This window comes from Tenebrio molitor, chromosome 7 (assembly GCF_963966145.1).
Source record: "Tenebrio molitor chromosome 7, icTenMoli1.1, whole genome shotgun sequence".
NCBI lineage: Eukaryota > Metazoa > Arthropoda > Insecta > Coleoptera > Tenebrionidae > Tenebrio > Tenebrio molitor.
Window position 1 is genome coordinate 7,880,220 of NC_091052.1, and position 27,948 is coordinate 7,908,167.

At 40.1% G+C, this 27,948-nt stretch overlaps 2 protein-coding genes across 4 annotated transcripts; one reads left to right on the forward strand and one right to left on the reverse strand.

The window, feature by feature from the left end:
• The first annotated feature begins 798 nt into the window (after nucleotides 1–798).
• Nucleotides 799–21,936, forward strand: mAChR-A (muscarinic Acetylcholine Receptor, A-type). 2 transcript variants are annotated; one of them, XM_069052548.1, is made up of 7 exons: nucleotides 799–1,030; nucleotides 13,891–14,033; nucleotides 14,089–14,434; nucleotides 16,446–16,724; nucleotides 18,218–18,374; nucleotides 19,096–19,289; nucleotides 19,636–21,791. In XM_069052548.1, exons 2-7 carry the CDS (start codon nucleotides 13,940–13,942, stop codon nucleotides 20,360–20,362), a joined length of 1,797 nt encoding a protein of 598 aa, XP_068908649.1. In that variant the 5' UTR covers nucleotides 799–1,030; nucleotides 13,891–13,939; the 3' UTR covers nucleotides 20,363–21,791. The 2 variants fall into 2 exon arrangements, with proteins under 2 accessions (XP_068908649.1, XP_068908650.1); XM_069052549.1 differs by having other exon boundaries at nucleotides 801–1,030; nucleotides 18,233–18,374; nucleotides 19,636–21,936.
• On the reverse strand, nucleotides 21,877–27,902 carry LOC138134351 (uncharacterized). Of its 2 annotated transcripts, XM_069052550.1 has the most exons (4): nucleotides 24,691–27,902; nucleotides 23,597–23,794; nucleotides 23,383–23,552; nucleotides 21,877–22,575 (listed from the first exon to the last, which is right to left on the reverse strand). In XM_069052550.1, the coding sequence occupies exons 2-4, from the start codon at nucleotides 23,790–23,792 to the stop codon at nucleotides 22,426–22,428; spliced, it is 516 nt and encodes a 171-aa protein (XP_068908651.1). In that variant the 5' UTR covers nucleotides 23,793–23,794; nucleotides 24,691–27,902; the 3' UTR covers nucleotides 21,877–22,425. The 2 variants fall into 2 exon arrangements, 1 of the variants encoding a protein (XP_068908651.1); XR_011160715.1 differs by lacking the exons at nucleotides 23,383–23,552; nucleotides 23,597–23,794; nucleotides 24,691–27,902 and adding an exon at nucleotides 22,647–23,360 and having other exon boundaries at nucleotides 22,438–22,575.
• Between the last annotated feature and the right edge of the window lie 46 nt (nucleotides 27,903–27,948).

Below are 27,948 nucleotides of genomic sequence, written 5' to 3' on the forward strand. Positions count from 1 at the left end.
AGTAGCTTTTTAAGTTGGCACGAATTTGATTTGACTAGAGTTTTCATCGTAAAAGTTGAGTTATTAAATATTTGGTTTTTGAGAAATGTTTCTGAAAAAATCCGACAAGTAAGATGTCCTGAAGATACAGACCTATTTAGGAGTGGCAAAGTTCTAGTTGACAAGGTAGAGTAAAATAGAAAGCGGTGCGACAGTGGCTTAGTGTGGAAAACACTAGCATCTCTCGGCAACTTAAATGCAAACTTTACGGATGCACGTCAATGTCAACTTCCTTCATGAGTCAATGTAATACTTTAGGTCGATCCAGAAAGGGTTTAGTGGAGTTCTCGGGTCTTTTTATAGTAATACATAGTTTAATGGAATAGAATTTTTTGTGGCAAGTCTTGACCTGACTGGTCACAGTGTCGGGATATGAAGGGATGGATGCGTTGTTTTGAGTCCGGTCGCTTTCCGGATAATTTTTCTTCCGCCTCCTACGCTATCGGGTGAAGGAGCCGAATGGGTGTTCAAGCAGCCGGTGGGTGGCATTTGCATGTATGGGCGACCGTCGGCGGTGGGAGAGCGGCGTGAATTGCTCACGTTTAGGTATAATGTGTCGAGTTTCCGCGGGATTTCATTCTTTTCAGGTTGGAGAGTGCTCCGGCGGCTAAAAAAGGCCATAAAGATGGACAAGTGGTGCTCGTGCCGTCGCGCCCTCCCGGAGCAGTCCCCTCGGCGTCGGCCCCGTCGATGCACACCCGGAGTCCGTCATCGTCGCGAAATTAAACAGGCATCGCAATAACAGAAGCCCCATAACACGATACTATATCAAAATAACATCCATGAAAGCGGGGCTCGCGTCTCGGTCTAAAATCAATGAACGCCATGCGCGTCCTGGGGTGTGTTTGGGTGGGGGTGGAATGACTGCTCCATAGGCGCCAACCCGGACAGTCCACGCCTATGGAGCCAGCTGCACCTTGCAGGAGCCCCAGGAGTCTGTGTGTGATGTGCCCGTTGACGATGAGACATGGCCAGAGATGTGACCGCTGAGGTGAGCCCCTTGCATGCTGCATCGATCTAGCCGGGCCCCAATTGCCCGGATCTTCCCCCTTTTATCGTCTAATTGCACGGCTTTTTGCCCGTTCCGACCTCAGCTGCACTTCCCGCTTCTCGTCGGTGTTTACCCCCGCGAGGAAATCGCACCTTCCACCGGACTTCGGCTCCGGGGACGGAACTGTGTCACCTGTCATTTAACCGAACCGTTTTTTCGCCGGATCCGATTTTCGACCCGGATTGTTTTCGGGGGGAAATAAAAACGCCTCCGCTCGTCGAGTGCACCGTTTAAAGCAATAATCGTCCTCACTAATAATTAACGAACGAGTTCGTTTGCGCTGCTCGATGTGGACTGAGTTCCTCCTCGCTGCCAGACCGTTACCAAATTAATAATCCTTCTCGCCATGAAAAACTACTCGCCACGATAAAAGTTGGACGGCGATCATCGTCGCTCAAGAAATTGTCCACATTTCTCCACATCCATCCTCGCTTTCGATCAATTTGCGCAATTCTGGAGATAATTGTCTAGTTTATGGCCAACTAAATTTGAATAGGCACAGATATGGAAAAGGTCCTTAACCTGAGATAATAATTGTGTTAGCGATGGGCCCATTAAATTAAAACCACTTCCCCGCTAAATCATCTAATTTAATTTCTCCTCGGATTTTTAATCAACACCATTAAAGGGATCACGCTTGGGTCTAGGTCTAGGTGAAGTTATTTATGATGGGTCTGAAGTGTGCCAACTGCACTTTTACAACGGGGTAGGGGAAATGCGATCTATAAAGACTGGCCGGGACAAGATTGCACCTTTTCGGAAAAATGCATATCCTCAAATCGCCTCCTACTATATTCCTTCTGGAAAACTACCAGTCCACAGCACGCGCTAAATATTTTAATGACGAATTCTACCGACAAACACACCAAATGAAGTCTCGTCACGTGTTGCGAAACGCACCATCATTCAATTGTTTACTTACTGTTAAATAATGCATTCGCAATGCTAACAGAAAGCAATTTTTCTCTCTTTAGACACATCGCGATTTGCATAAGTTCCGGAAGTTTTTCCTCGCAATGAAGCTCACAAAGCACATTTTGCAGACATCTGAGAACTTATCCTCTTAACTCTTACAGTTCACAGCTTTCTTAAATTCTTCTGTTTAAGTATCCATTGATTGTCTACTGCTGGGAAAGGCTGCGATATTACATTTGTCTTCAGCGAAGAGTAGAAAGTAAAGACGTTTTAATTTCTTAAATTAAATAATTATTTCTTTTTTTGTAATCCAAAAGCTACAGCATAAATATTGTGTAAAGCCCTTCGGTTAAAAGAATACTCCATAAATATTCTGCGTGGTTCAAATCTGGCCATCTTAGTGACCAGTCTATCAATTAAACGCCATTTCGTGACTGAAAAATATCCTTAATCTGGCAAGAATTGTTTAAAAAAGCTGAATCTTGTGGAATAAGATAGTTTTCAACAATTTTAAATAGACTGAGATTGATTTAAAAATAGAACGAGATTGAATATTTTGGAATAAAATGGGAGTAATACAGAAAAACAACTGACACACGAGCAAATATCTGCATTTTTTCTTCATCGTTGCAGCTTTCACTAACAAGTCAAGCAGGTTTTTATTGAAATGATTATGAAATGTGTATCATTTTCTTGCTTACTGAAGCAACTAAAATCGTGCAGTTTTTTTTTATTGTTTTTGTCGTAAAATCTTTTGTAACATATTTTGCATAACTCATCAAACAAGAGTGGTAAAATTTGCCCGGCGCATCCACCACTTTTGAATTTATAAATACTAAGAATTTTCTGGTACAGCGTAGAGAAACCTAGCGTAAATAAATAAATCATCTGCCAATGTTTCCACAGATGACAGTAAAGATTTTCGAAGGAGAAAACAGAAATCTGAGGATATCTGATATCCGTCTTTTGTGTTAATCTCAGACGAAATGTATGGAGAAAACTTTTGTGGCGTATGAGAAATATTTGCCGAGGGTCTTTGTCTTTTAGAGGTTGTTTAGGTTTTGTGTTTTGTGTAGGAAAATGGACCTGTCATTATCTTATCAGTCATCTAATCAAGCCAAAATAAACAGGATATCAGATGGCATAATAGGTAGTAAAATATATCACATGTCATGATCAATCTTGGGGTCCGATTGGTTGCACTAAAAGCTCTGACCCACATGGCGCAGCTTGTCGCGAGCAGACTTCCAACATCTCTGAAGCTCACAACAAAACTAAATAATATTAAGTGGTAGCTTTCAGTCTTATAAATTACTAAACAAACAAGTATTACCGGAGCGACGGTCGTTTCCCCGTCCCCGGACTTATCGAAACGCTTTAATTCGTCGGAATTGTTCCGGTTGCTTGTCTGACTTATGACTTGTCAGGAGCAGGATTGCCCCGACACCGCGGAAAATGTTAACATACGCTGTGTTCGACAAGAGAAAGGGAGCGGGTGCATACATTATCATGTAAATACGGGCGGCAGGATGCAAATTCCTGGATCACGATGGACTTTTGGTTATTAAGTTATATAACGAAATTGTCGGGACATCTTCCCGGTGGACCGCAGACGGGCATCGACCGTGCCTTGGCCCATATTTCCTCGTTGGGACGCACGCACAGGACCGGACACAACAACATTCATTTTTCTTCGACTTCGCAAAGTAATTTACAGCGGGGATAACGACGTTACGGAGCTCTTGTAAAGAGAGATTGCTTCTGATTTTCGACGTTTCATGTTTTCGGAACTATTGCCAAATAATCAGTTTTGCTTTTGATAAAGTGGCGCACTAATGATGGTTGCAGCGGTGTATTTGTCACGGGACCACCGTCTGCGATTGCAAGAATAGAAGGGTCCTCGGGTGAGGTCCCCGAGGCCGGCTTTCACAAGCCGACGAAATCAAGCAAAAATGTTTTGCTTGAGATGGCGGCGTACTGCAGATGCTTTCGAAGAAGGCAGTTTCTTCAAATGAGTAACGGACCGAGTAATTTTTATCTTGTTTACAGTTTTTAATTAGACCGTACAAATGAAGTTCCATAGCATCTGGCTTATTTCCGTAACAAGTTCCGGATTTTTTCAGATTTTCTTTTTGAATCAGCTGGTTTTCAAATTTTTTAACCAGTAAGATTATCTTCAATTGCAACTGAAAACAGCATTTCCCCGGCCATTCACCATATTTTGTGTACGTGTTATTTCCCCGGCGCATTCCCCAAATTTTGTTTATGTTTACTGCAAGCTAAAGACTGAATGAAAACAGATATTTGATAAAATTTAACATATTTCCTTTTTTTAGATCAAACAGAAAAACATTTTACAGTACATGAGTTTTCTTCTATTTTTCTGTTTAGGCAGCTCACAATAACAACGATGTTAAGAACCATAATTCTTAGTATATCAAGAATTCCCACATTAAGGTTCTTCTTAAACAGTGAGTGATGTAATGTGGTATTTTGTTTTTGGTTCTTTAATTAATTGCTGCATAAGTTCTGGTAAAATTTTGGTCAAAATCCACTTTTTTTATTGTTGAGTAAAGACGTTTAGTCAGAACTAATTTTTATTTAAAAAGAACCGAGACGAGAAGAGAAAATCTCAACAGAAATTAAAGAAAACTTGGAAATATGAACTAAAGGGACAGAATCAGCCAACTTCCTGACCTATTGTCAAGCAACTATTAGCTGTTCTTGAAACTGAAATTTGTCTATGCATGAAATAGTATAGTTTACGGTGTGAACTAATTTTCAAGGAAACGGTATAAGATTTTAATTAAAGTCTCTAAGAAATAAAAAGAGCGTTAAAATAAAGTTGTGGGCAAGCAGGTTTTCTTTTTCTTTTAGAAATCTAGAACGGTCTTTAAGTTGGAACAGTTTTACAATACCTACAGAGAGATATAACCTCACTTTAAACACATCTTAATTTGTTACGATAAATCAGGAATTGAAGTTTTCAGTTTAATTTATATTGTTTCGATTTTTCTTTCAACGGTTTCTGAAAGAGGCATTGAGAATTGAGAGTCGTTCGCTTCCACTTTTTCGTCATACACTTTCTGTTTCACGCGAAATACATATTTGACAGCTCATGAAGTAATGCCATACTGTGGCCACCTTTAACCGAAACAAAAGCAAATATCAGGATACTTGAGGACAAATTTCTTTAAACACACGTTATCAAAATACAGGGTATTTCACGAGTGATAATGAGCTCGGCGGAATTGAAAATGCAACCCACAATACATTTGCAACGCTAACCTGGATATTTTAAATATCGAATTGTTTTAAAATGAAATTATGAATCCATGATAGCTTTGTTTACAATAAATTTATTTGTCACAACTGACGAAAAAGTAAATACCGCTTCTTAATATTTACAACATTGTACGACGTGATCAAGAATTACTAAATCTGTTGGTAACAATGAAAATTTGAATGATTTTGGTATCATTGTAATCTAAACGAATTTGCGGTTGTCAGCTTTGAGAGTGTTGACAGGCAAATTTGACATTTACCATCAGTTTAATAGCATTTTAATAGCAAAAATATAATCAACATAACCTATTTTTTTTGAAATGTCGTGTCAAGTTAAAAGTGTTAAAACGTCCGGCCAGTGCCAATTACGAGACAAAAAAATTCCAATATTTTTCAATTGTTTCATTTTCAACGGACTCAGTCTCTGTAGTTTATTTAACGAGTGGGCCTTTAAAACGCTCGTTTGACTCATGCCAAAAAAGGGCCAATTTACACAAGAACGAGTTGAATACAACGTTTTTTTGTTCGACGGAACCCTTAAAGGCTCCAAATCGCTAAAATCTTTAAAATTAGCTTGACGTTTCATTTTGACAAGTTGTGACATTTATCAAATCCGTTCACACAGGAGAAAATTCTCAAATTCTGACAGTGTCCAAAAAATTTTTTATTGTAAGCTCTTCCAATATATGTATTTATTACATTCAAGAAAACAAAGGCCTGTTTTAAAGGCGATCAGTATCTAAGCTGTCGTACAATTCTTTTATCATTTTGAATACTAAATTATAATACATATAATAATACGAAATTTTTCCTTTTTTAATTATTTTGGTCTATTACAACAAGATTTGATTTCACTACGACCTATTATTTTATACATTTTTTTTTAAATTCTCCTTTCTGCTTTATATTTTTTTCTTTTACCTTTCCTTTCAACCAAGACTTTTATTTTTTCTATTGAAAATCTCAATTTCATTTACACAAAAAGACACTTTGACTGTTTTTTATTTTCACAGATTTTTCATAACCATTCAAGCTTTGTCATTTTTTTTTCCATGTATTTTTACCAATGGGACTAATACGTTAATTTTTTTTGTTTGTTGTTAGTTGCTTCACCTGAGACATAAGTCCATTTATCCAATGATATATCTGTGTTCTTTATTTCCACCATGTTTATTCTAGTCTGTCACTAAATTGCTTTCTGCTTAAATTAAAGCTTTTTGAAAGTTAATCTTAAAAACCAATTGAACACAAGTTTGTAATACTTCTTACCAGAGTTCATCAAGGTTAAAAGTAATACATTTTTGATGGTTCAAGTTTGTTTTTAATTTTTCCCCTAATTTAAGTTTTTTACTTCTAATTCTCCGAAACATGTAAGATATTCACTTTTACAAGTGTAATTTGCCGTGACTTTGTTATCTAAGACATAATAGCTGGTTCCAGCTTACGACGTTGATCTTTAATTCAATAAACGGATGATATTTTTGTGGTGGTCCCTAATGCACTTTTGTTGTTCATTTTTGTGGGATCTCTTATCTCTATGCGATTCAGGCGCAAATCTAATAAAATAGAGAGATCTGGGCGCGTTAATGGAGTGAAATTTATTTATTTTGGGAGCAAGTTGTCGGAGCCGTTGCGAAACAACACCTGGGTAATAATATCTGGTCGGGTAATAAAAAGTGTAGTGTGGAAGTCAGTAACGCAAACTGAACGACATTATTCCGTGTATTTTGCGGTCGTGAATTGAACCCAAACAGTTCCGATCCAGTTGATCAAACAGCTGCCTAGGTATAACGAACGGTGTGATCTTATATTCAGTATTAAACCGCACCAACAGTCCTAGTGGAAGTGGAGATGAGGCACTAAGCAAAATTCCTCCGCCAAAACATGCTAATTAAAATTCATCCGCTACGACTGATATTAATGGGAACTGTAGGAACCTCTGGAAGGCAGAACATCTGATGGATTGATGCGACGCCATTCAACACCAACTAAACAAAAATTTCCAAGTTTATAAAAAGTCGAGCAGGAGTGGGAGCGTATCGCGGCTCGACAAAACTAATTTCAAATTTATTTAAATTATCCGTCAACCCTTAAAGCCCTCTCTTCCGGATTCGTGGGGATGCGCGAGGATCCCTCCGAGAATCGGCACCGGAATCGTTCCGATTATGGCGCTTACAGTGAAGATTGCAGATCATGGGAGTCTCTCACTGATGCACGCGATTCCCATTCGATCCCCTTTCAGTTCGCGAGCGTAAACGCAATAATGGAGTCGGAGCGCAAGGACCAAGGATATCGACTCAGACGCGGTGCATTTAATTTAAACTGGGTCACTCCGGTATCTCTCATTGTCAAGGCGCTAGCCGTGAAGAAACTGCATAAATGCCCCGGAAAACAGCAACACCAGTTGTAAACGTCACTACACAATGCCATCGCAGATGACTTTTGCATTGCACTCGAGCTGATGCGTCTAGCGAGAGTGCTCGAGCTCCTGATTACGGTTTTATTCCGCCCAAGGAAACGCTCCATTATGGACGTAATGGCGATATCCATTCGACTTTTTCCTCACCGACGACGAGTTTAACTGAGCCCGCCGAGATTTTATAATTCGCACAGAAAACTGCTTGAAGAGCTAAATCAGGACCGAAGTCTGCTAATAAATCTTCTCTTCTGGTGCAACGTTGTTCCCGTCTGCATAAAACTGAGCTGTTTGTGAATTTTATTTGCTTGCGGCACGCCGATGGATCGAAAAAACTCTTCAAACAATCGGTTTTGCATTTTTGCCGAATTCATCAAATCGGATGGATCGAAGTGGAAACATTAGCGCTGCGTGTGAATAAAAGCAATTAAATTTATGGGGCTAGTTTACAGTTTAAAATTAAACTTTCAATGAAAAATTGGTCTTTAGAGACAGAACTATCGGTAGGGCACACGTCAATATTTTACAGGTGGAATGTAATTTGCAGTTCAGACCGCAATGGCCGCATTCTGCTTTAAAAATGTTTGTTCGCGATTGTGTTGCGAACTTCTCGTTTGCGCCGAGTTTATAATGAGTTATAAGTGTTTGTAGTACACACAAAGTTCACAATTTAAAACTACTCTTGTATTTTCATTAGAAACAGATCCAGATTGTTTTCAAGTTTATGAAGTTGCAATTTTTTAAATTTCAACCGAATGTTGCTATTGTCTTTTTTCGCGACTTCAGCAAAATGTTATCCACGTTGTCAGTGATTGTTAAACTCGGGACGTCGAGTTGCCAACTCCACAAATTGATTTTAATTATTTATTTCACCACCGATGAATTTGCATGGGTGCGCTTAAATGCAATGTAAATTTACGAAAACATGAATTACAAAAATATATACTCACAAATGAACACGTCTATGGAAAACACATAACCTTTAAAGAATTATCTCTACAAAAATTGTAAACTCCAACATCAGCAAATATTTTACTGTCTTCCTATGTTTTTCCAGTCGAGATACATTTTTATATTCGGGTGTTTGTTACATTTTATCGCACAGTAATTTGTTGGTTGTTGGGCACTTTGTACTCGATGTAGATAATTCTAATTTGTTTTTTGCTTTCGTTGCCGAGTAAATGTGACATTTAAAAAAAATATTTGTTACAAGCACTACACAAAAATCCCAGATCCTGCGTTTACTATTTTGTTTTTTATTAAAAATTCTGTCTTAATTTATTTTATAAAAATAAATTCTTTTTGAAAAATGCTTCTAAACAATAGGTACTACAGCAAAAATAATAATATTACTGTGGTGTTGCTTTTCATAAATTATGTGAATTAAGGACAATCAATGAGAGCAAAATGACAGTAAAAATTCATAATATGGGTGAAAATTTGAATAAACCTGTACCCCAACCCGAAGGTAGAAGGTCTTTTTGTGCTTCGCCCAGTTGCCGACCTCGACTTTGTCTCGGTCTTCAATCTCTGGGCTTAGCAAAAAAATACTCACTTCTACTCTTAAAGATATCGCGTTCAGAAGAAATTCTGAACTGGGGAGGGATCTTTTTTAAATAAAAGTGTTTCTTTTATTCTTTCAATATTTTACATTAAAATAGAATAACTTAACAATTCCTATTCTCGAAGCAAATATCTAAGGGCAGCTTTTACTGAAAACAAACATGTTCAATTATGTCCCGATTAAACATAAACAAATGTCATTCGTGTCAAACGGCGGGAAATTCAAACTTTACACTTTTCTAAACGGTTTAATTTTTCCAACGCCTACTCAGCCCAGGATTTCATTTGAACGCGCGAAATCTAGTTCTCTGGTAAAATGAAGTCTGTCTGATTTTTATATTGGATACTGTTTTCAAGAAATTATACATTCATGTAACTTTCTTGCTATTTTTTTGGTCTGTCGTGATATCTTCTGTATTATTTATTTTAAATATTTAAATATTAAACAACATAAAGTAGCGGAATTTGAAAGTTTACTTCCACCAAAAATAATATTTTCGTTTTTATAAAAAAAAATAGTTACAAATAAAGCAGGAAAACTAATTTATACGTAACTTAACATCAACAACAGGATTGGTCAGTTTAAATTGTTTCTTTCCTAATCACTATTTAAAATAGATTTTTTTGAACATTTTTCCTATTATTCCCAGAAGATGATGAATTCACCGTATTATTTTGGTCCTCCAGTTCTGAAAGACCCTGTATACAGGATATTTGATAATGAGCCTGACGTAATTTAAAATGCAACCCACATTATATTTCCGAAAAAAGCTGGCTACTGTCATTAAAATGTCCGGCTTTTTTTGAAAATGTATTGTGGGTTGAATTTATTATTCCCTCAGGCTCATTATCACTCGTGAAATACCCTGGATAGTTTTATATAATATAAATGATAAAGACACGACAAATACCTATTGTAAGTTTACAGATGAATGTAGGATTTAATACGTAATTCTTAATTATATGGAAATCTATTGGAAAAATTTGTGTAGCAAAATGTGAAGAGGAAAATGGACAAATTATTTTAATACAGGGTATTGGTATTGCTATGAAAACTTGTGTTGTGTTCAATATCATCGTCAAGAAAATAAAACTTAAACATCCAAACCTAACCTCACAAATTTTGCTAGAGTGTACCTCTATATTAATTATTTATGCCTTGCTCCTTATTCCTCCAAGTCATCCATAATGATATATTTTTTATAGAATAGGTACATTTTACTTAAAATTAGTAACGAGCATCATAGAAATTTTCACTGTCGTGCGGTCTTAAGCACACACTCTTTTTTTTCAACTTGTCTCTGTTGTTTCTCGAATTGTTCAAGCTTCCAGAGCTGCAATTTTGAATCAGACGAAAAGTCAGACCACCCTGACTTCGTCTTGGAAAAATAACGCAACACATTTAACATCTGTGTTCTTGGATGATTCGGGAACGTGTTTTGGCGTGGTCGTCCGCATGTTCGATGGTTGTTAAATGTGGTGTACCAAGTAATATCGTGGCATGTGCCTCCCCTTTGAATCTAAATCATTTCAATTTGAGACACGTCAGTGTTAACATCGGCGCAGCTCCCAGCCTTCGCCGGTTTTTCCAATTATCGGGGGCGCGTTTGCGGGGTTGAAACCCAGGTATACACATTCTCGTTGACAATTTTTCGAGCGGTTTAATATCGGGTGCGCAATCGAACAATTAAATCCCGGGAATTTTCCTTTAATAAGTCGATCGCGGCTTTACCGTTGCCATAAATTATATGCATTTTTTACGAGCATAAGTGGCCGGGTTTACGAGGGTGCAGGCCGAGTCGGCAGCGTCGATTAATCGGCGGTAGGCGTCGAAATTTTTTTCCGCAGCTTCGGTATAATAAAGCGCAGGATATCAACAAGTAGCGACGTAGGCGTCCACTTAGCCTCCTCTTATACATAAATTTTTTCGATTGCATTTGTGCCTTCAAGTGGCCATAGTATTTATCTTGTGTTTTGTTCGGCGCCTCCGCCTCCGGCTCAGCAGCTCAGGCATGCGATATTAGCTGGAGGCGATGCGGCTCAACTTCGTCTGAGCTGAGAGACTCAAAGGGAATTTTTATCCCGCTCTGGCGATAATGTAAGCTCCAATTTTATAGAAGAATTTTCTAATTTACATAATTTATTTCTGTATTCCTAATGGAATATAATTAAGGGATGAGGACGCCCTCGCGTGTGTGTCTTATAACTTTATAAGTTTGACGAGATTTGTTTCCCGGCGCCATTAAAATTTCATTACAAAAACTCACCGTAAAATACTCCGACTGACTTTATGAGAGTTCGGGGGCGGCGCTGTCAAACACGACGGCCATCTGTTGCGGAACGTTGTTATCACCGCATGTGCACCACCGAACAACTCAAAAACGCATTTTCGAACCGGCAAGGACTTATTATTACAATTCGATCGTCGGACATGTTGCAATCCTTTCTCTCCTCTTGGAAGTGTGTCGAGAGGGTGTCGAGCGAAGCATCACTACCACCCTGTGATGCTTCAAGTGGCGGCGGCGGCGGAGATCGCCGCGAAACTTACCCGGATGTATTAAAAATGCAACGGAAAGGGACAAAATGCAATTACCTCCTGTACAAACACCGTACACGAGGTAATATCGATCCGGGAGACATTTTTAAGCGAAAACAATTAAGTTAAAGGAAAGCGGGAAATATCAGAGGAAATTGAACTGGAGCCGAACGCCGGGAAAAAACCTTCAAATTCAGACTTGCCTGCCATATTTGATGTCTATTTGATTACTTAATCGTTATAAAAAATGATGTTAACATCAGTTCGAGTATTGAGATTGATATTTTTTTCCCAGCTAGATAAACCCCCGTTAGAGGGGTTCGCTTTTTGTCGCTCCTCGAGCTCACGGAACTCAACAACGTCATCTGCGAAATGCGTCCTCCATCTGCATATTGGCATTTTTAATAAAAACACATGTTTCCGAATAAATGTCAAATGCCTTCCACGTACAATTTAACAAACTCCCGTTTCGGGGGCCCCGTCTGCCACACAACGAACGTTGTTTATGCGGCAATTATCGAATTTCCATTTGCCGAAAGAAAATCAAAGGAGCGCCAGGACACAGAACGGTTAATCAAAAGAATCGCGGAGAAACTTAACGTTTTTGTCGACGGAACTTTTCAATTTGCTTATTGGTACGGCGAATCGGGCGGGATTTTTGAAAATGGTTTGAGTGCCATCGAGCGGTTGTACAATCAAATTAAGTCGCTCCGGAAGTTTCGCGGTTTGAAATTGAAAAAGTTAAGGTTTTCAAAATGATATTTGTCTCATTATTTTCTCTTGTCCATCGATGGAGAGGTTTCACTTTGTGCGGGATAAGGGTGATCGCGTCGTAACAGTTCGGGCAAACGTATAATAACAAAGAGCAGAGATGAGGTCCCTTTGCGACTAGGAGCAAAACACACGAGGACTTCCAAGTCACCCAGAAGGAATTGGTTGTGTGTGAGGGAACCACAGTCACTCGAAACTTTTAATTATGTTTCATGCCACAATTTCTACTAAAGAGTTGAGATATGAAACTTCAGACATTGCCCATTCAGTCTCGCCCTTTATCAGGATAACACGTTGAACCAGAAAAAACTTGGAAGATCACCTGACTGTGCCTGTAACTGGTAGAGTTCCCAAATGAATCTCCTTTAACTTTTATCGTGGAACTAATTACACGAATCAAATATTCAGGCTTCGTTAAAGTAGGTGCATATCAACATTAATTATAGAACTTGACTATCAACTTCAATTAGTTCAAGCTATTAACAATGGAGCCTCACCGGATTTGAGAATCTGATACTTAATAGTTCTGAAAAGTTGCTTTTCAATTACAATCACGCTGAGACGGTCTCGATGAAAAATTACAAAGACTGAGAGAGGGTGAATTACATTATGCACCACCCCAACAAGTGTGAATTGGTAAGGGTGGAAAAATGTCTTGGAGCGAGTACAGTGAATGATGTTTTGACCCGAAACAACCACCCCAACTTGCACTAACCTCGTCTCGAGGGGATTTGTTTTGAAGCAAACATTGTGAAGAGGCACTTGTCAAGTTTATTGTTTGCCAAGCTTTAAATGCCAATCAGTGAGCGTAATGTAAACAGGTGCAATGTTTTATTGATGAGTGTTTAGAGATGCATTTTCCATTTCCATCGCGATTAGATGGATTAGCAAGCAGCAGTTTCCACGTAATTAGAATCCACTCTAGATACACTAATCATGCGTCACTTGTAAATTCACAATCAATATCCATCCACTTAGTTTTTATTATCAATTGAACCAAGTTCTGGTGTCCAGAGTGGCAATAAAAGTGTCGTAAAGTTGACGTCGACGAGTGCGTCCGATTGATGATGGTGTTTCGGTAAGCGTTTTCTCTTGCTTAATTTGCACACGACGCGATATTGTGGAAGGGTGCAAGATTAATTTCTTACGAAATACCCCGATGCTTTTCCACCCCATCCCGCATGCCGTAAACACGCTCTAAAAATAATTCCCGCAAACCAAGAGCTTTTGTGTGCGTATAACTACCACCCTTGACGCTTTGCACGTTCAATTATACACCATGTACTAAATGCTGGCATTGTTTCGGCCATACAGAAGGGGCGGAGCAACATGCGGCGTCCAGCCTGCAGGTCCTCGTGACAACATGAACACGTCGTCGACGGAGAACACATCTGTCATCCACGCTCCGCACGAGGCCACCTACTCCATCACCCAAGTCGTCTTTATTGGTACCATAGGTAACCCACACCCTCTACCTCTGGAACAGTGAAAAGCGTGTCTCTCTTCCGACAGCCGGAATCCTGTCCGTGGTAACAGTGGTAGGCAACATTATGGTGATGATCTCCTTCAAGATCGACAAGCAACTGCAGACCATAAGCAACTACTTCCTCTTCTCTCTGGCTGTGGCCGACTTCGCCATCGGTCTAATCTCCATGCCTCTGTTCACCGTGTCCACTCTTCTGGGCTATTGGCCTCTGGGACCCCTAGTCTGCGACACCTGGCTGGCTCTCGATTACCTCGCTAGTAACGCCTCAGTGCTCAACTTGCTCATCATCAGCTTTGATCGATATTTTTCGGTGACCAGACCGCTCACCTATCGTGCCAAAAGAACCACCAACAGAGCGGCCATCATGATAGCGTAAGTTACATCACAAGTATCGAAATGGCTGCTAACGTTATTTTACAAAAAAAAAAAAAATCATGGCTGAATTGCAACCAGTCTTGGAAACACAGAACTGTTCAAATTTTTTCTAGCCGATAAAAAGATCTAGATGATGGACAATAACACACGCCAATAAAAATTTTATTTGTGAATGGGGTTTCAAATAACTTGTGCTAAAATGTTTTATTGCTACCAACAGAATGTCTACGTACTTTTTTTTCTATAAAAATTGGAAACGACTAGACAAAAAAGGAGAATACCTCAATGTCTACAACAGTTTAATTAATATTGATCCTGCTAGTTTTTCTAGCAGAATCGTCCTTAACAAAAATGAGTGACTGTTGCTTAATAATGCTTTTGATGCACATTTTCCCTTTTATTAAAACCAGCATTTTAACACCATTTTTTCCACTGTACTCACGTGCATTTTCAACAGTAATCTGTCATCACTTCTTCTACTAACATTTTGTAAGACTTTTGCAATTGTAATTAACAGTTTTAAAGGCTGTCCGTGCTTCCTTTTCGAAAGCATTCTGACGTTGATTGGTGAATGTCAGCCCCAACAGAAATACCTTCCAAATTCGCGTCAGATAATTTTGGGAATTTATTACAGAGCTACAGAAAACACATTTCCTGTTTGCCCAAAGCTTTGTAAATTGTTTCATTAAACCAAGTTCCTGTGAAGCAGAGTCAACACATTTTTTCCGGCTGCACCGCATTTGAATGTATAATATTTTTTGATCCTGGGATTGGGTCAGTTGTTTTAGGTCATTCTCTTTTGTCCAATGTAAACCACGTGCTCTCCTTTACCACACTCAAAGGAAATAACTATTAAGCAACTCATCAACTTTATTATACAAAGATTATATAGGTAAAAAAATAATAAAAACATATTTATGTCTTCAATTCATTTTTTTGGTTCATTTATTTGAAAACAATACATGATACGCAGAAAATGTTTACGTACTAAATAATGATATTTTGTTCGATACCTCCCTAGAAAGTGAGTCTGTATCCATAGTTACCAGTGGGTGAAGGTTTCTCTTTCGTTCACTGCACTTTCGCTCTTCGTTTTTCGCTCCCTGTCTTTCACACACTGGTTTTCATGAACTCGTAAATTTGTCCACTTCTTTTTGATAACATAATTTTGATTTTTTTGGGACATTATTTTGTATTTAATTTTTTCCATGGCAAAAGATCCGTCCAAAAATGTGATTTATTTTTATTTAAAATTGTGAATAAAGTTACACACTCAATTTCTAAGGAGGTATCGAACAAAACCAAATACAGCAATCGAGAGTAGGGCCGCTTTTGTTCACTTGGACGAGCGCGCAATTCGCGTGAACGAAAGCTTGCCTTCCTCATTTTTACTGTAAATAACTATTATAGCCTACACATAGCAGCGATAGTGAATCAAAGTCTACATTTATGTTGGCTTGTGTAATTATATCTTTTGGCCTTTTTCCAAAAATGTCTTTCTGATACTTTAAACATTTAAAAAAATCACTTATTTCTAAACTCCGCCTGCGATTGGAGCCGTGGATTGGATCACAACAGCAGGTGCTACTTTGCAGTGCAATCGAACTAAATTACTATCGGAGCGATAATTGACCGCGCTGCATTCACGTATCTGGCCCTTTGTTGACCTGGCTCTTGTAAATTCGAATACATTTTATTACGGCGCCCATAAAATCCAACCGTATAAAATATTGAAGTGGGGCATTATGGGATTGTGAGAGTCGTGAAATAAATCGGAACGGATCCGTCCTTCATTTTATTGCAGGATGTGATGCACGGCTGCAATTGTGTGCAAATTACGGTACCGAAGGGAGCAGAATAACATTTTTGCGTAGATTGTTCAAAGGTGGGAGTGGGTCGGGTACAAGGGGTGAATCAGCCGAAGTGCTGGAATTATTCAGTGACCTGTACGCGCAACCATAATAACGTCTCCATCGTATATATAAAAGGGAATCGAATCTCCTTTCAGATGCGCTTGGGGTATTAGTTTGCTGTTGTGGCCACCCTGGATCTACAGTTGGCCATATATCGAGGGCGAACGGACTGTACCTGAAAACGAATGTTATATTCAATTCATCGAAACGAACCACTACATCACTTTCGGAACAGCCATTGCCGCTTTCTATGTCCCCGTCACCGTTATGTGTTTTCTGTATTGGCGCATTTGGCGGGAAACGGAAAAGAGACAGAAGGACCTGCCCAACCTCCAAGCGGGCAAAAAGGACAGCAGCAAACGGAGCAATTCCAGGTACGGACCGTTTTTGTTTGAGCTTGGTCGAATGAAGAGTGTCCATTTAGAGGAGTCCGAGCTTAGGGACGTTGAATTAATTTCCTTCCTGTCTCGATGTGTCTCTCTGTCGTTTCTTTTAATTTTAGACTGATGAAAAATTTATCCGATGCAAAGTCCTCGGCCGTATTGCGCCGGGACGACTCCATGCATGATTGTCCTGGTATGTTATTGCAGTTGTAATTAACACTATCCTGGTGATAAAACGTGTTGCCGAGCCCGGCACCTCCACCAAATGTTCAACACAACGACTCCAATCATAAATTTGATTTGTAAAGTTCACGGACTTTCGGTTGGCAATTTTTGCGCCTCCTCAACACGTGTGTCTTCCTCGGGTAAATTTGCAGCGCACGGATTAGGGATGCGCTCTCGGCGCAGGTTATAAAATACCCTAATTTATTCCACGTAGAAATTAGAGTCTAAACCTGGAGGTTATTCGAAGTCCCATCATAATTAAGTCTTCATTGTATATCGTGCTAATTTTACATCTTCTCCTATTTAACGGTGATCTAAGCCTTATTATCCACTCGTCTCGGTTTATGCAGTCGGAGATTTTCCGATCCCCTATCTAATCGCGAATAATGTGAACTTTTTGCCCAATTAATTTTCCAACTAATTAACTCGCTAGGTATGCAACTGATTTCCCGAAGCCGGGGAAGCTTTATTTATACAATTTTATCACGCACATTAATTATAACGGCACAGACACCACTCGGATAAATTTATATCGATCAACGTTCTCCGTTCTACTTCACACCAACGTCTTCCATTCACCCATTTTTTCTTCACAGCATGTCCAATTAATTGCACCGCGGGGTCTTCGGGGCAACCTGATGCAAAAAAAAATCACAAACACATTCCTCTCGTTGCACCAGGTCATGTCTCCCAAGGCTCCGACCCTTTGGTCGATATTGTATGGCACAAGTAGAGTCGTTAGATGTTGGAGCTTCCACATATCATAGATGGTGAATGTGTTAATTTAACTTGTAGTTTGCACACTGGACACCTCTCGTCAATGGAGAGTTAATTCGCACTCTGAAAGTTTTGATTTGTCCATTTGGTTAAAACGAAATTTCCATACAAATAGTTGAACTTTTGCAAAAGCTGTGCATAATTTCCAACTCCATCGGACTCGATGATTCGTGCAGGTCGTGTTGACAGTTGAGGGGCGATTAATTCTGCGATTCTGTGTCGATTTCCTTCTGATGCATAATCAAGTTAGAACTGCAATCGTAGAAGTGTTATTAGTTCCAATTGAGAGTAATTTGGTGATGTAACAGTCACGTCCTGTTCCTGATAGATCAAAGTTGACTTAGAAGTTGTGGTCTAGCGGCGGTGAATTTTTGTAAATAAATGTTTGTGGATCGCCGCCCCCAAGGTTCCTTTATAGATGTTCGGTGTTAGCGAATGTTTGGAAGTAAACTCTTTAAAATCACTTGATTATGTTCATACAGTGTATTCGTGTGCAGTGACGAAGCGAACAACGCCTGTTCGACGGTGGACTTGGAGGAATGGCGAAGGCCCCGGTCTGAGTCTTCGACGGGTGCCGATACCGACTCTGTCTATATGCACAGTACAGTCTGCGTCGATCATCATCGACGGAAACGACCGGTTAGTAACACAAATCCAATAAAACACGCCCCAGCAAATGTTAGTAGATTGTCTCCAGAAACGAGCACGTTTAATCTGTAAATGGCCACGCACTACTACTTTGTCCAAACGTTGCGTCTTTGGTCTAAATTTGGAAGGGCGCTCGTGGGGACGGCGTAGTTGTGAAAAAATCGTTGAAGAGTCTGGCGTCTCGTATTTTTCGGTCGGTCCCAAAATCAATGATTAAAATAGATTTTCCTAATTCCATTAGGCGCGGTACAATACCCTCCGACATACCTGGTTTCACAATCGAGGCGAGGTCTAATTGTAAATAACATATCTGCAAATGTGTATAGAGAGTGTATCAACCGGAAGCTGTCATTCCATTGGCCGTAATGAAATGCTTGCAGTTATCGGACGCGTTGTTTTACTTCATTAGTCCCAAGTGGTGCTATTTCGGTACGTTGTTGTCATTTGACGCTGGTCAATAATTAAAAAATTAATAAATGATAAAGCGTTCACCACCGACATAAAATATTCACCGAAAAATAAGATCCGCGATGCAGAAGTATCACCGTTTCTAGTCGCTAAATCCAATAGGAAATTGAATAAATCATTTTATTTCGTATTCCGAGCTGTTTGCGTGTGAACAACGTTTTACCCGTGCGATAAGGTTTCGAATAGGAATCACCTCAAATGACGCTTGCGTATGTCAATGTTGAGGATCTTTTTATCTGTGCAGAGAAAAGGAGGATGGTTGGCGGGACTCTGGAGGGTGCGAGCGTGGTGCGTGGCGTGGTGGCACTCCGGAAGGGAAGACAGCGACACAGAAGAGGAGAGTCCGAGCGAACAAGGACAGGGGTGCATCACCCCCGTCTCGTTGGACACGCCTTTACAAAGCTCGGTCTCCAGGTGCACTTCTTTGAACGTCATCAGGTAAGTCGTACTCAAACAGGAACTGTTGCTTCTAGTTGTACTAGGAGAGGGATGTGTGGTCGTAGAAGTTACGTTCTTCCAAATGGAAAAGGAGTCTTGTTGTAGTTAACAGTTAAGACATTAGAACGGGGATCAGAGAGGGTGGAACGCAAAGATACGATACAGATTTTTGAAACGAGTAGTACCAAAACAAAAGCAAATTGTCAAAGTCTTCTTTGCGTTCTGGAATTGGGTTGCAATGTAGCAGTGTGGGGGTTGAGTTTGGTTTTTGTTGTGTGTGGGGGGAGTTGTAGAGAGGAGTTGGCATCGAAGTGTCGATTGTAACTTGAGCTTCTTGTTCCGATAGGGAGCCGTACGTCAGCACATTGTCGACACAACGCGAATTACCGCACACTCAGGCCAATATGACCCCAACTCGGCTGGCGCCGAGGGACTCCAGGAGTTTGCCGACGGGCAACCGTTTGGCGGGTCGTTCAGTATCGAGCGACAGCGTTTACACGATCCTGATTCGTCTGCCGGGGGATCCCGGCGAAGGGACGGGTTGTACGGAGGGTGCGTCGATCAAGATGATACCGGAGGACGTCCGCACCAGGTCGCACCCGGAGGTGGACTACCCGCTGAACACCCTCCACGCCAACCACTTGAACCGGAGACCGTCCGCGATGCCGGACATTCGGATACCGCTCAACGCCAAGATCATCCCGAAGCAACTGGCCGGGAAGACGCTGTTGGCGAACGCGACGAAGAACCAAGGGAAGAAGAAGAAGAAGACGCAGGAGAAGAAGGCCGACAAGAAGGCGGCCAAAACGCTGTCCGCCATCTTGCTCACGTTCATCATCACGTGGACCCCGTACAACGTTCTGGTGCTGTTAAAACCGGTGACGGCGTCGAGTGCCCGGATCCCGCCGCAGCTGTGGGATTTCTTTTACTACTTGTGCTACATTAACTCTACGATCAACCCGGTGTGCTACGCTCTGTGCAACGCCAGTTTTCGGCGAACGTACCTCAGAATCCTCCAGTGTAAATGGCACAATAGGAACCGCGCCGCCATGAATCGGGGCTTTTACAATTAACGCTGAGGAAGTGGCGATGGATTTGCGGATGCACTTTGGCCGCTAAAAGGGCCATTTCCGATGTTTGTGCAGAAGCTAAGTGGATTTTCGCGGGCCGCCCCCGCTCGCTCGAGGGATCCGCAACGAACTCCCCGGACTATTTCTAGATGTTTTTATATTTGTAATTGTATACCGCTCAAACCGTGTTCTAAAAACGTGCGTGAGGACTGACATGGTAGGTTTAATAACAAAACAAAAAAAGATATTTATACATAATATAGAGGCTGTGTGTTAGATTTAGTCTTATTTGTTCGTGGCAAGACCAATCTTTGGACATCCATAACATTAATCGACGTATCGACGTGCTGACGGCTGTCTTCCACATCCCACAACTGGCGGGAGGAACTGGCAGGACCAGGAATCGTCGTCATTACTTGCCTAATCTTCATGATAACATTAGCAAGACTCTGTCTTTTACCCGACGACGGTCCAGTCGATCTGAAACGAAGAAATAATACACATCATCCTCTTCTTCCGAATCCCGTTTTTTCTCTTCTCCCCCTCGCTCGTCTCGCTCGATTGACGCATTGTGCCTGCTCACCCCGTCAACTTCCAAGACGTCTGTCTGTATTATTTATTCAGTTCAGGGGAACAGCACCAGGACCCGTCTGGAGCTTCGTAGCGCCTCAATGTATAGCGATTATGTTTAGAAGCAATAATCGGCGAACATACAAAACAATAATTTTCTTCCCATCCCCGATGATGATTATGTAAGATGAACAATGTGCCAAATTATCGCAACGATCATACATACATAGATGTTACCAGTGAGTCCTCCTCCTCCTCTGTGAATAAACACCGATTTTCATTGCAATATAATTATCTACTACAAATTCGTGTTACTATTGGACAAAACCGCATGTACTTTGACAATCTCTGATCATCTCGATGTTTCGCTCCCATCCCTGGATGTGTTTCTCACGCCTCAACCCTCGACTCCCAGAGCTCCATCGAATACTTTCTACTACGAACAACAAATCCAACAAGACGGAATTATATTAATTCACCGATGATTTATTGTTTAGACGCGACTTGTTTCGTTCAAGAAATTCAGTTTCGCCTGCACGGACTACTCGTTTTCACCATTTTATTTCCCACTACTGATTTCCTTTCTCGTTTCATCAACACGACTCCCCACGGGGGTTTATTAAATACAAACGATCCAAGTTCGTTCTCATCGATATTTGCTCCGGTGCCAAACTAGAAGTGATATTTGATACAGGTATTAAGTAAGACGCAAATTTGCTTTGATCCCATTCTCACCGTATTTAATAAATCTACGTGGGTGCTATACCGAAGACAACATGAGGTTCCCAAAGTGGCTATGTTAAGGAAGCAAGAGGCCGCCTCGGCGACCACTTGATTCCCCTCGACTCCTTTCTTTTTTGGGACGATTTTCAAATGACCCAATCGGACTTTCAATGTAACTACTGACGCACATTAGGTACAATTTATTATAAAATAAAACCACAAGGAACGAGACTTTTGTAATATTTACCATTCCCGATATAAATAGTGGTTTGTAAATGATGTTAATAAATAAAATGTTGTTTTATATACTAATATAATAAAGAAATTTTATTAAAATTCCCATTAAATCACTAAAAGAGTTACGGGTATTATAAATATAATGTTAATGAAGATGTATAAACTAAATGAGATAATAAAGCTAAATTAAAATAGAGTACAAGCTTTACTTGATGTTTTGGATGTTAGTTTTTAAGTACTCGAGCGTTTAGGGAGGAACTTGAAGTTTTTGCTTGCCTTTATCGGATCTTCTCCACAAACGCTCGCAATTAAGCTAGAAATAATTTTACAATCTATTCTTCTAGCTCCCTTATGACACTTTCTAAATTAAAATACAATTATATGTCAATTTAGTACGCAGTTTTTTAACTCCTCGGATGGTCCACCGTTGGCAAAATTCTCAAAATGCGATCGAAAAACCTCCCGCAATCGATCAAGTGCAACAAAAAAACCAACCCAACCCAACAAGACGTGAAAAATCGCACGTGCCATCTTAATTAAATGTAAGAAACGTCGTAGGGATTTGTGGGTTGGGGTACGTCCGGTGGTACCCTCAAATGATCCGGATCGTCGTCCGACGACGTCACGCTCGACTGTTTTTTCAAAACGTTCCTGTATTTAGCAGACTGGACTCGTTGCTGCAAAATCTGCAAAAACACAATTAAAAACACTTTCGATTGTCCCGGATTTGGCAGAGGCCTAAAAACCAATTACGCACCGAATCGATAGCTTCGGTTCGCTGTAACCCATAAAGTATCAATAAGTAAGGTTCTGACCTTTTCGTTGCAACAACAGCTTCGACTGGTACTGATTTATTATTAACCGGTGTTTATGACCAACTTTACAGGATATTTCCTTTTTATTTGCCACGGCTGACCGGAGACTAACGCGACACGAGAAATTTCGAAGCCGGCCACAATTTCCAAATTGATTTGAAATTTTCACGACACCCGTCAAAATACAAAATAATCAATCGGTCGTCAAACTTCGTCGCTAAAAATACTGCTAAACGGGCATGAACTCTTCAATTTCCCCACTCACGACGCCTTATTTTCCTGATAAATCGATTCGCCCCTGAATTAAAGCGCAATTTACTTATTATGACAACTAATGAATAATACCTCGCCAAGTTGACGGCTTTCATTTACTTCAAAATGTGAACAAGCTAACACAAAAAATCGCTTTCCCGGCGACGGAAATTTCAATCATTTTACCAGAAGTCGATGAACTCCTGGAAAAACATTTTCAACAAGATTGATCACGCCGTTTTTCATAAAAACTCTATCAAAACCAACGTTCTCAATTAAATCTTGAAAAAAATTCGGCTGGACAGGAAAGACACGTCTCGAATGATTCAGTGTGGAGGAGGTATCGTGCAAACCGTAAACTAGAATACCGCCAAACGACCTCCGCTGTGAAATCTTAGTCAAATCTTAGTCATGCGACACCGTTACCTGTTGTCGCCTGATTTCAGCCTCGTCGAGCTTTTCTTGGAGCTTGACAAGCGTCGTGGCGGGGCTCGTCTGCTGCTCGTCCAGTCTCTGGAACCTCTTGGGGGGATGCTTTTTGATGATGCTCTCCTCGCCGTCCTCTTGGAAGGCGATCTCGAACGAGAGTCCGTTGGCTGGTTCAGGTTATTTTCGAAATGTTGCTAAATCATTGGCTCACCTCCTTTTTGCAAGTTGTTGACGGTGGCGGCTTCTAGAACTTCAGTCTGGGGATCCTCTCCTTCTAGCGGCGGCACGTCGGAGACGCTTCTCGGAATCGAGACTTTTCTCGACTCCGGATGGCCGTTAGATAAGTCCGTCACTTTGTTGCCGTCTATAGGCTCGACTGTTAAATTCTTCGCGGCGCTGCAGCCCATACCTCAAAAATATTCGTTTATTATGGAAATGGAGATGTTGATAGTGAGGTTCTGCCGGCCGCCCGGATTTGCATATCTAAGTTCAAGGACTGCATGAAGGAATGAAATATTCAAATAAATTATGTGGATCACGATAGACGATGGCTATCGGCGCGCCAGCGTTGTTCTTTTCACTACTTCAAAAACGGCATTGTTTGGGAATTATGTCGACGGGTCAAATAAGCGCCCCAGTTTTGTTTCGGGGATATTCTCGGATCTCGGTGACAATTTAAAAAATTATCCGTTGTACAGAATTGGTCTTGCATTAATAATGGGATTCTTCAATCATTGTCGTTGGCCGGCATTTGTTGTGAGCGACGCGGTTATGCTGAATCGATAGGCATGTGCTTTCGGTAAAAATAAATTACATTTGTTATAACGGCACGATAAAATATCAATCGATAATGTACAATAGGGGCTGTGTCATTATATCCGCACTCTTTCATAGCCGCTAATTAAATGCACCAACTATCAAAACCCTGCCGGCGAAAACACACTATTTTTACGCCCCCTCTCATCTAGAACCCTTCCAAATTTGATAGCTCCAAGTTCTGGAGTCGGGCAAAGTTTCCGCAGCTATTATTGACCACAAGACACAAGTTTAAAGATTCGTTAATGGCAAGGGTGTCTCCTATTCAATCTTCGTCAATGAGCATCACACATTACAAAAGTAAAGTCATGAATTGCAAGTTTCAGACTGTTGCAAACTCCGAGTTACGCTGGTTTGGAACACAGATGCGGTTGAAAACTCTACACCAGTGCGACATCATCGTTTTGTTGATGTTCAAAACAAAAATTGAAACTGAGTAACTTTGGTAAAATAAAAATGTGAAAAAGCTCGCAGGATTTTGAGACTCACCTCAAACCAGTATTGCTTTAGATTCCGGACAGTATAAATTTCCACGAGAAATTAAATTTTATTAACGTATTCATTTGTTAATGTACACGCACTTACTAAACCCCAAAGGGTTAGTTTTGTAATAGTTGCGGGGTTGAGCACCTGCTCAAGACCTGCGCATTGCAATGTTTACGTTGTACCTCCATTTGTATACGTCGGGTGCTAAATTGGTTAAATCGTATCAGAAAAGTTTACAGTTATTAAATATTAACGGGTCAATATTTGTAGTAAAGCGATACAAATGCTGCAAAGAATTTTTAACGGAAAGCCTGCACGCAATGATTTTTTGCTGCTACTAATCATTTTGATAAATCCTCTACACTAACTGTATAAAACACTGGGTGCCTCGTTGCTTCTTAGACAAAAATAAAACAAAACTGATTTTTGGAATTTATTTGAAGTTCACTCTTTCTCAAGTTAAACGTCTTGTGCGGTTTTAGTGCAACGATCTTTTAGAATTTAATATTTTATTTGAAAAAGGAAGAAATTTAATCAGTTGAATATTGAAGAGGTAAATAACCTGTCGCCTCTTAAAAGGTATCATCCTCCAAAACTTGTTAAACGTATAGATTTACCGATAGATTTATTGGCAAAGGAATAAATTTTTGGAAAAATCATCATCTTTGTAGGCAGAGATAGACCTTTTAATTGACTTTTTATGCTAAACTTGTAAAGTAGACAAGGTAATTCAATGCGAATATGGAGAAACGTAGGCCACAAATTATGCTTTTATTGAGTCAAATTACTTTTAAAAAGCCATCACTTTGTATAAACTCGACATTATCGTTTTGATAAGTGTCGTAATTTAAAAAATTCGGTAGACCAGTGTTTAGTTAAAAACGCGTTTTATATTAATTAATATTTGTCTTGCACAAGAAGTGTTTTCAATCGAGCGGGGCGAGTGAAGTTCAACATATGCAACTGCAACTGCACTTGTGCTACTACGGTTGCATACCCCACAAAATGCAGCTTAGCGACCTACGTTGAAAAGCCCGAATCTCAAAGCATCAAATAATTGATATTATTGATTCTGTGGAAAACGTGACAGTTTTTCTTTGTCACGTGTTTTGTTAAGAAGTTTGACATGTGCGAAAGCTTGCGAGTCGATTTTGGGTCGACACATGAAAAGTTCAATTTGCTTTGAGGGTGTTTATTGTTCAATGAAATTGTAGTAAATGATGCGATCTCTTGTTTCTAATTAGAGTCAGTTAGAGAGTGTATTCAGTGTTATAATGTGAGCCCTTGGGCGTTGCGTCTCGCTATAGTAGTCCCGTTTCTGTTAATTAGACCTGACAGGTGTTTAAATCAACAGTTTTCGGTTGTTGAAAAAGATATTGTACAAGATCCGACATAATGAACGATGCTGTTGTGCCGAGCGGCGTTCAAATTGGTTTGAAATCTACATATCGATGCAGTTCGATCTTGGTTGCATCGAGAGCGAAACCTTCGACTGGTGGATTTTGTTTATTAGCATAGATCAAAGAGTGACGGCGCCCATTAATTTCCGCTTTGTTTCTATGACTCTTATTTACTATTAGGAATTAAATATTTTAATGGGCTAATAACCTTGCAATCAGAGCCGACGATGGCATTTCACAAACGACTCCCAGATAATTATTATCGATTATCATTAAAATCAGCAAACGATATTAATATGCAAAACAGGCCACCAACTAGTGCTGACCAATCGCGAGTCTCTTCGATTTTTTTCAGCTCTTTAAACCGTCCGCCGTCCAAAGAGACGACCGTGAGACTTGATTAATTCGGATTTTCCGACAAAAAATCGTCTCATTTGCGGTTGTGGATTGCTCGTCCTGCAGGACGACCGTCCGATCCTTGTTAATTGCGGAGGCCTGTCCGGCCGGTGCATGCCTGACCAGGACACGAAAGTGCGAAAACTAGTAAGTTGTGATACACTGGAGATATATGGCTTCGGTGCTGTTGCATATCTGTGATAGTTATTCCCTTGGAGGCATCCCATACTCGTGTTCTTCTAGCCGACTGTGCGCAGGAATAACATATTTACCACTTTAGATTTGTGTTCGGTTGGACTTTATAAATTGGATTTTAGAAACGACGGGAACGTTGTTAGGCGGCGCGCATTTTACTGTTTTTGAGGTGGATGCACTTGGAATTCGAGATGGATGAGGGCAATTACCCCAGGAGGAATCCCTGCCACGTGTTTTTAGATTTCTTAAATTTGTTAAGGAACGTGGCAACATCGTTCGCAATCATTTATTATGTGCGACGAGGGGGAATGAATAAGCCATAAATCTGTGATATTTGCACTATGGGCAACTTTACCTGCGAGTTCCGCGCGATTTAAATCACTCTTGTCCGTAAAACTGGTAAACGTTCATAATTATTTCTGTCTATACGAAAGGATTAGGAAGAATTCGCGCGACCAGATGCCAAAAGGCACTTTCCACAAGTGCACTTTCAAAAATAATAAAACGCAACTGAAATATGTGCAATTTGACAAGATTAAAAAGGTGATAAAACCTGCAAAAACGGGAACATTGTGGCTGTGACAAAACGATTCTTAACGAAGATAAGTGTTTACGTTTAAAATATTACAACTACTAAATCTAAAATGTGTTGGAAATTAACAGTGAATTTGAATTATTTCAATCATCTTTGTCCGTAGCGTAGTTTGTATCCATCGCTGTAATCAAAGCTCCAGTTATAATTAACATTTATGTGGAAGTTGGCAGTAAAGTACATCAATGAAATGGCTCATATAGTTGATTCTAAATTTGATCAAAGTATTGACATTAATCAACGTAAATTTAGAAGCTTCTGTGAATCTCAGTTCTTGCAAAAAGCTTTAGAAGCTTCTTCGTTTATTTCTTTAGTTACAATTATTTTGACTGTAAATTGTTTTTCTAATAACTATAAAATTTTAGTATTCCTGTAAAGTTTGATTAAAAAATGCTTTATCTCAGGAAATATCAGTCCAAAGGGTTTGACGTGTGTTGTGGTCAAGTGGCTTGGTGCTTGCTTTTGTTTACATTAACGTATGGCTTAGCTTGATCAGCTGTCAAATATTTCGTGAAACAGGAAGTATAGGATGAAAGCGTGAAAGTGGATGACCACCGATACGAATTTTAGAAACCGTTGATGAAAGAGTTAGGGAATCAATATAAAATGAAGTCAAAACCCAATTTGTCATTTATCGCAACAAATGCAGGCATGGTCAAAATGTGATAATGCATCTGA

Bases quoted from the DNA above. Each gene is read 5' to 3' on its own strand.
- mAChR-A (XM_069052548.1), top strand. From the start codon at position 13,940: ATGAACACGTCGTCGACGGAGAACACATCTGTCATCCACGCTCCGCAC. The intron at 14,435-16,445 runs GTAAGTTACATC...ATCTCCTTTCAG, and splicing joins AGAGCGGCCATCATGATAGC to ATGCGCTTGGGGTATTAGTT. The intron at 16,725-18,217 runs GTACGGACCGTT...ATGTTCATACAG, and splicing joins AGCAAACGGAGCAATTCCAG to TGTATTCGTGTGCAGTGACG.
- LOC138134351 (XM_069052550.1), bottom strand. From the start codon at position 23,792: ATGGGCTGCAGCGCCGCGAAGAATTTAACAGTCGAGCCTATAGACGGC. The intron at 23,553-23,596 runs GTGAGCCAATGA...AACCTGAACCAG, and splicing joins CAACAACTTGCAAAAAGGAG to CCAACGGACTCTCGTTCGAG. The intron at 22,576-23,382 runs GTAACGGTGTCG...GTGTTTTTGCAG, and splicing joins CTGAAATCAGGCGACAACAG to ATTTTGCAGCAACGAGTCCA.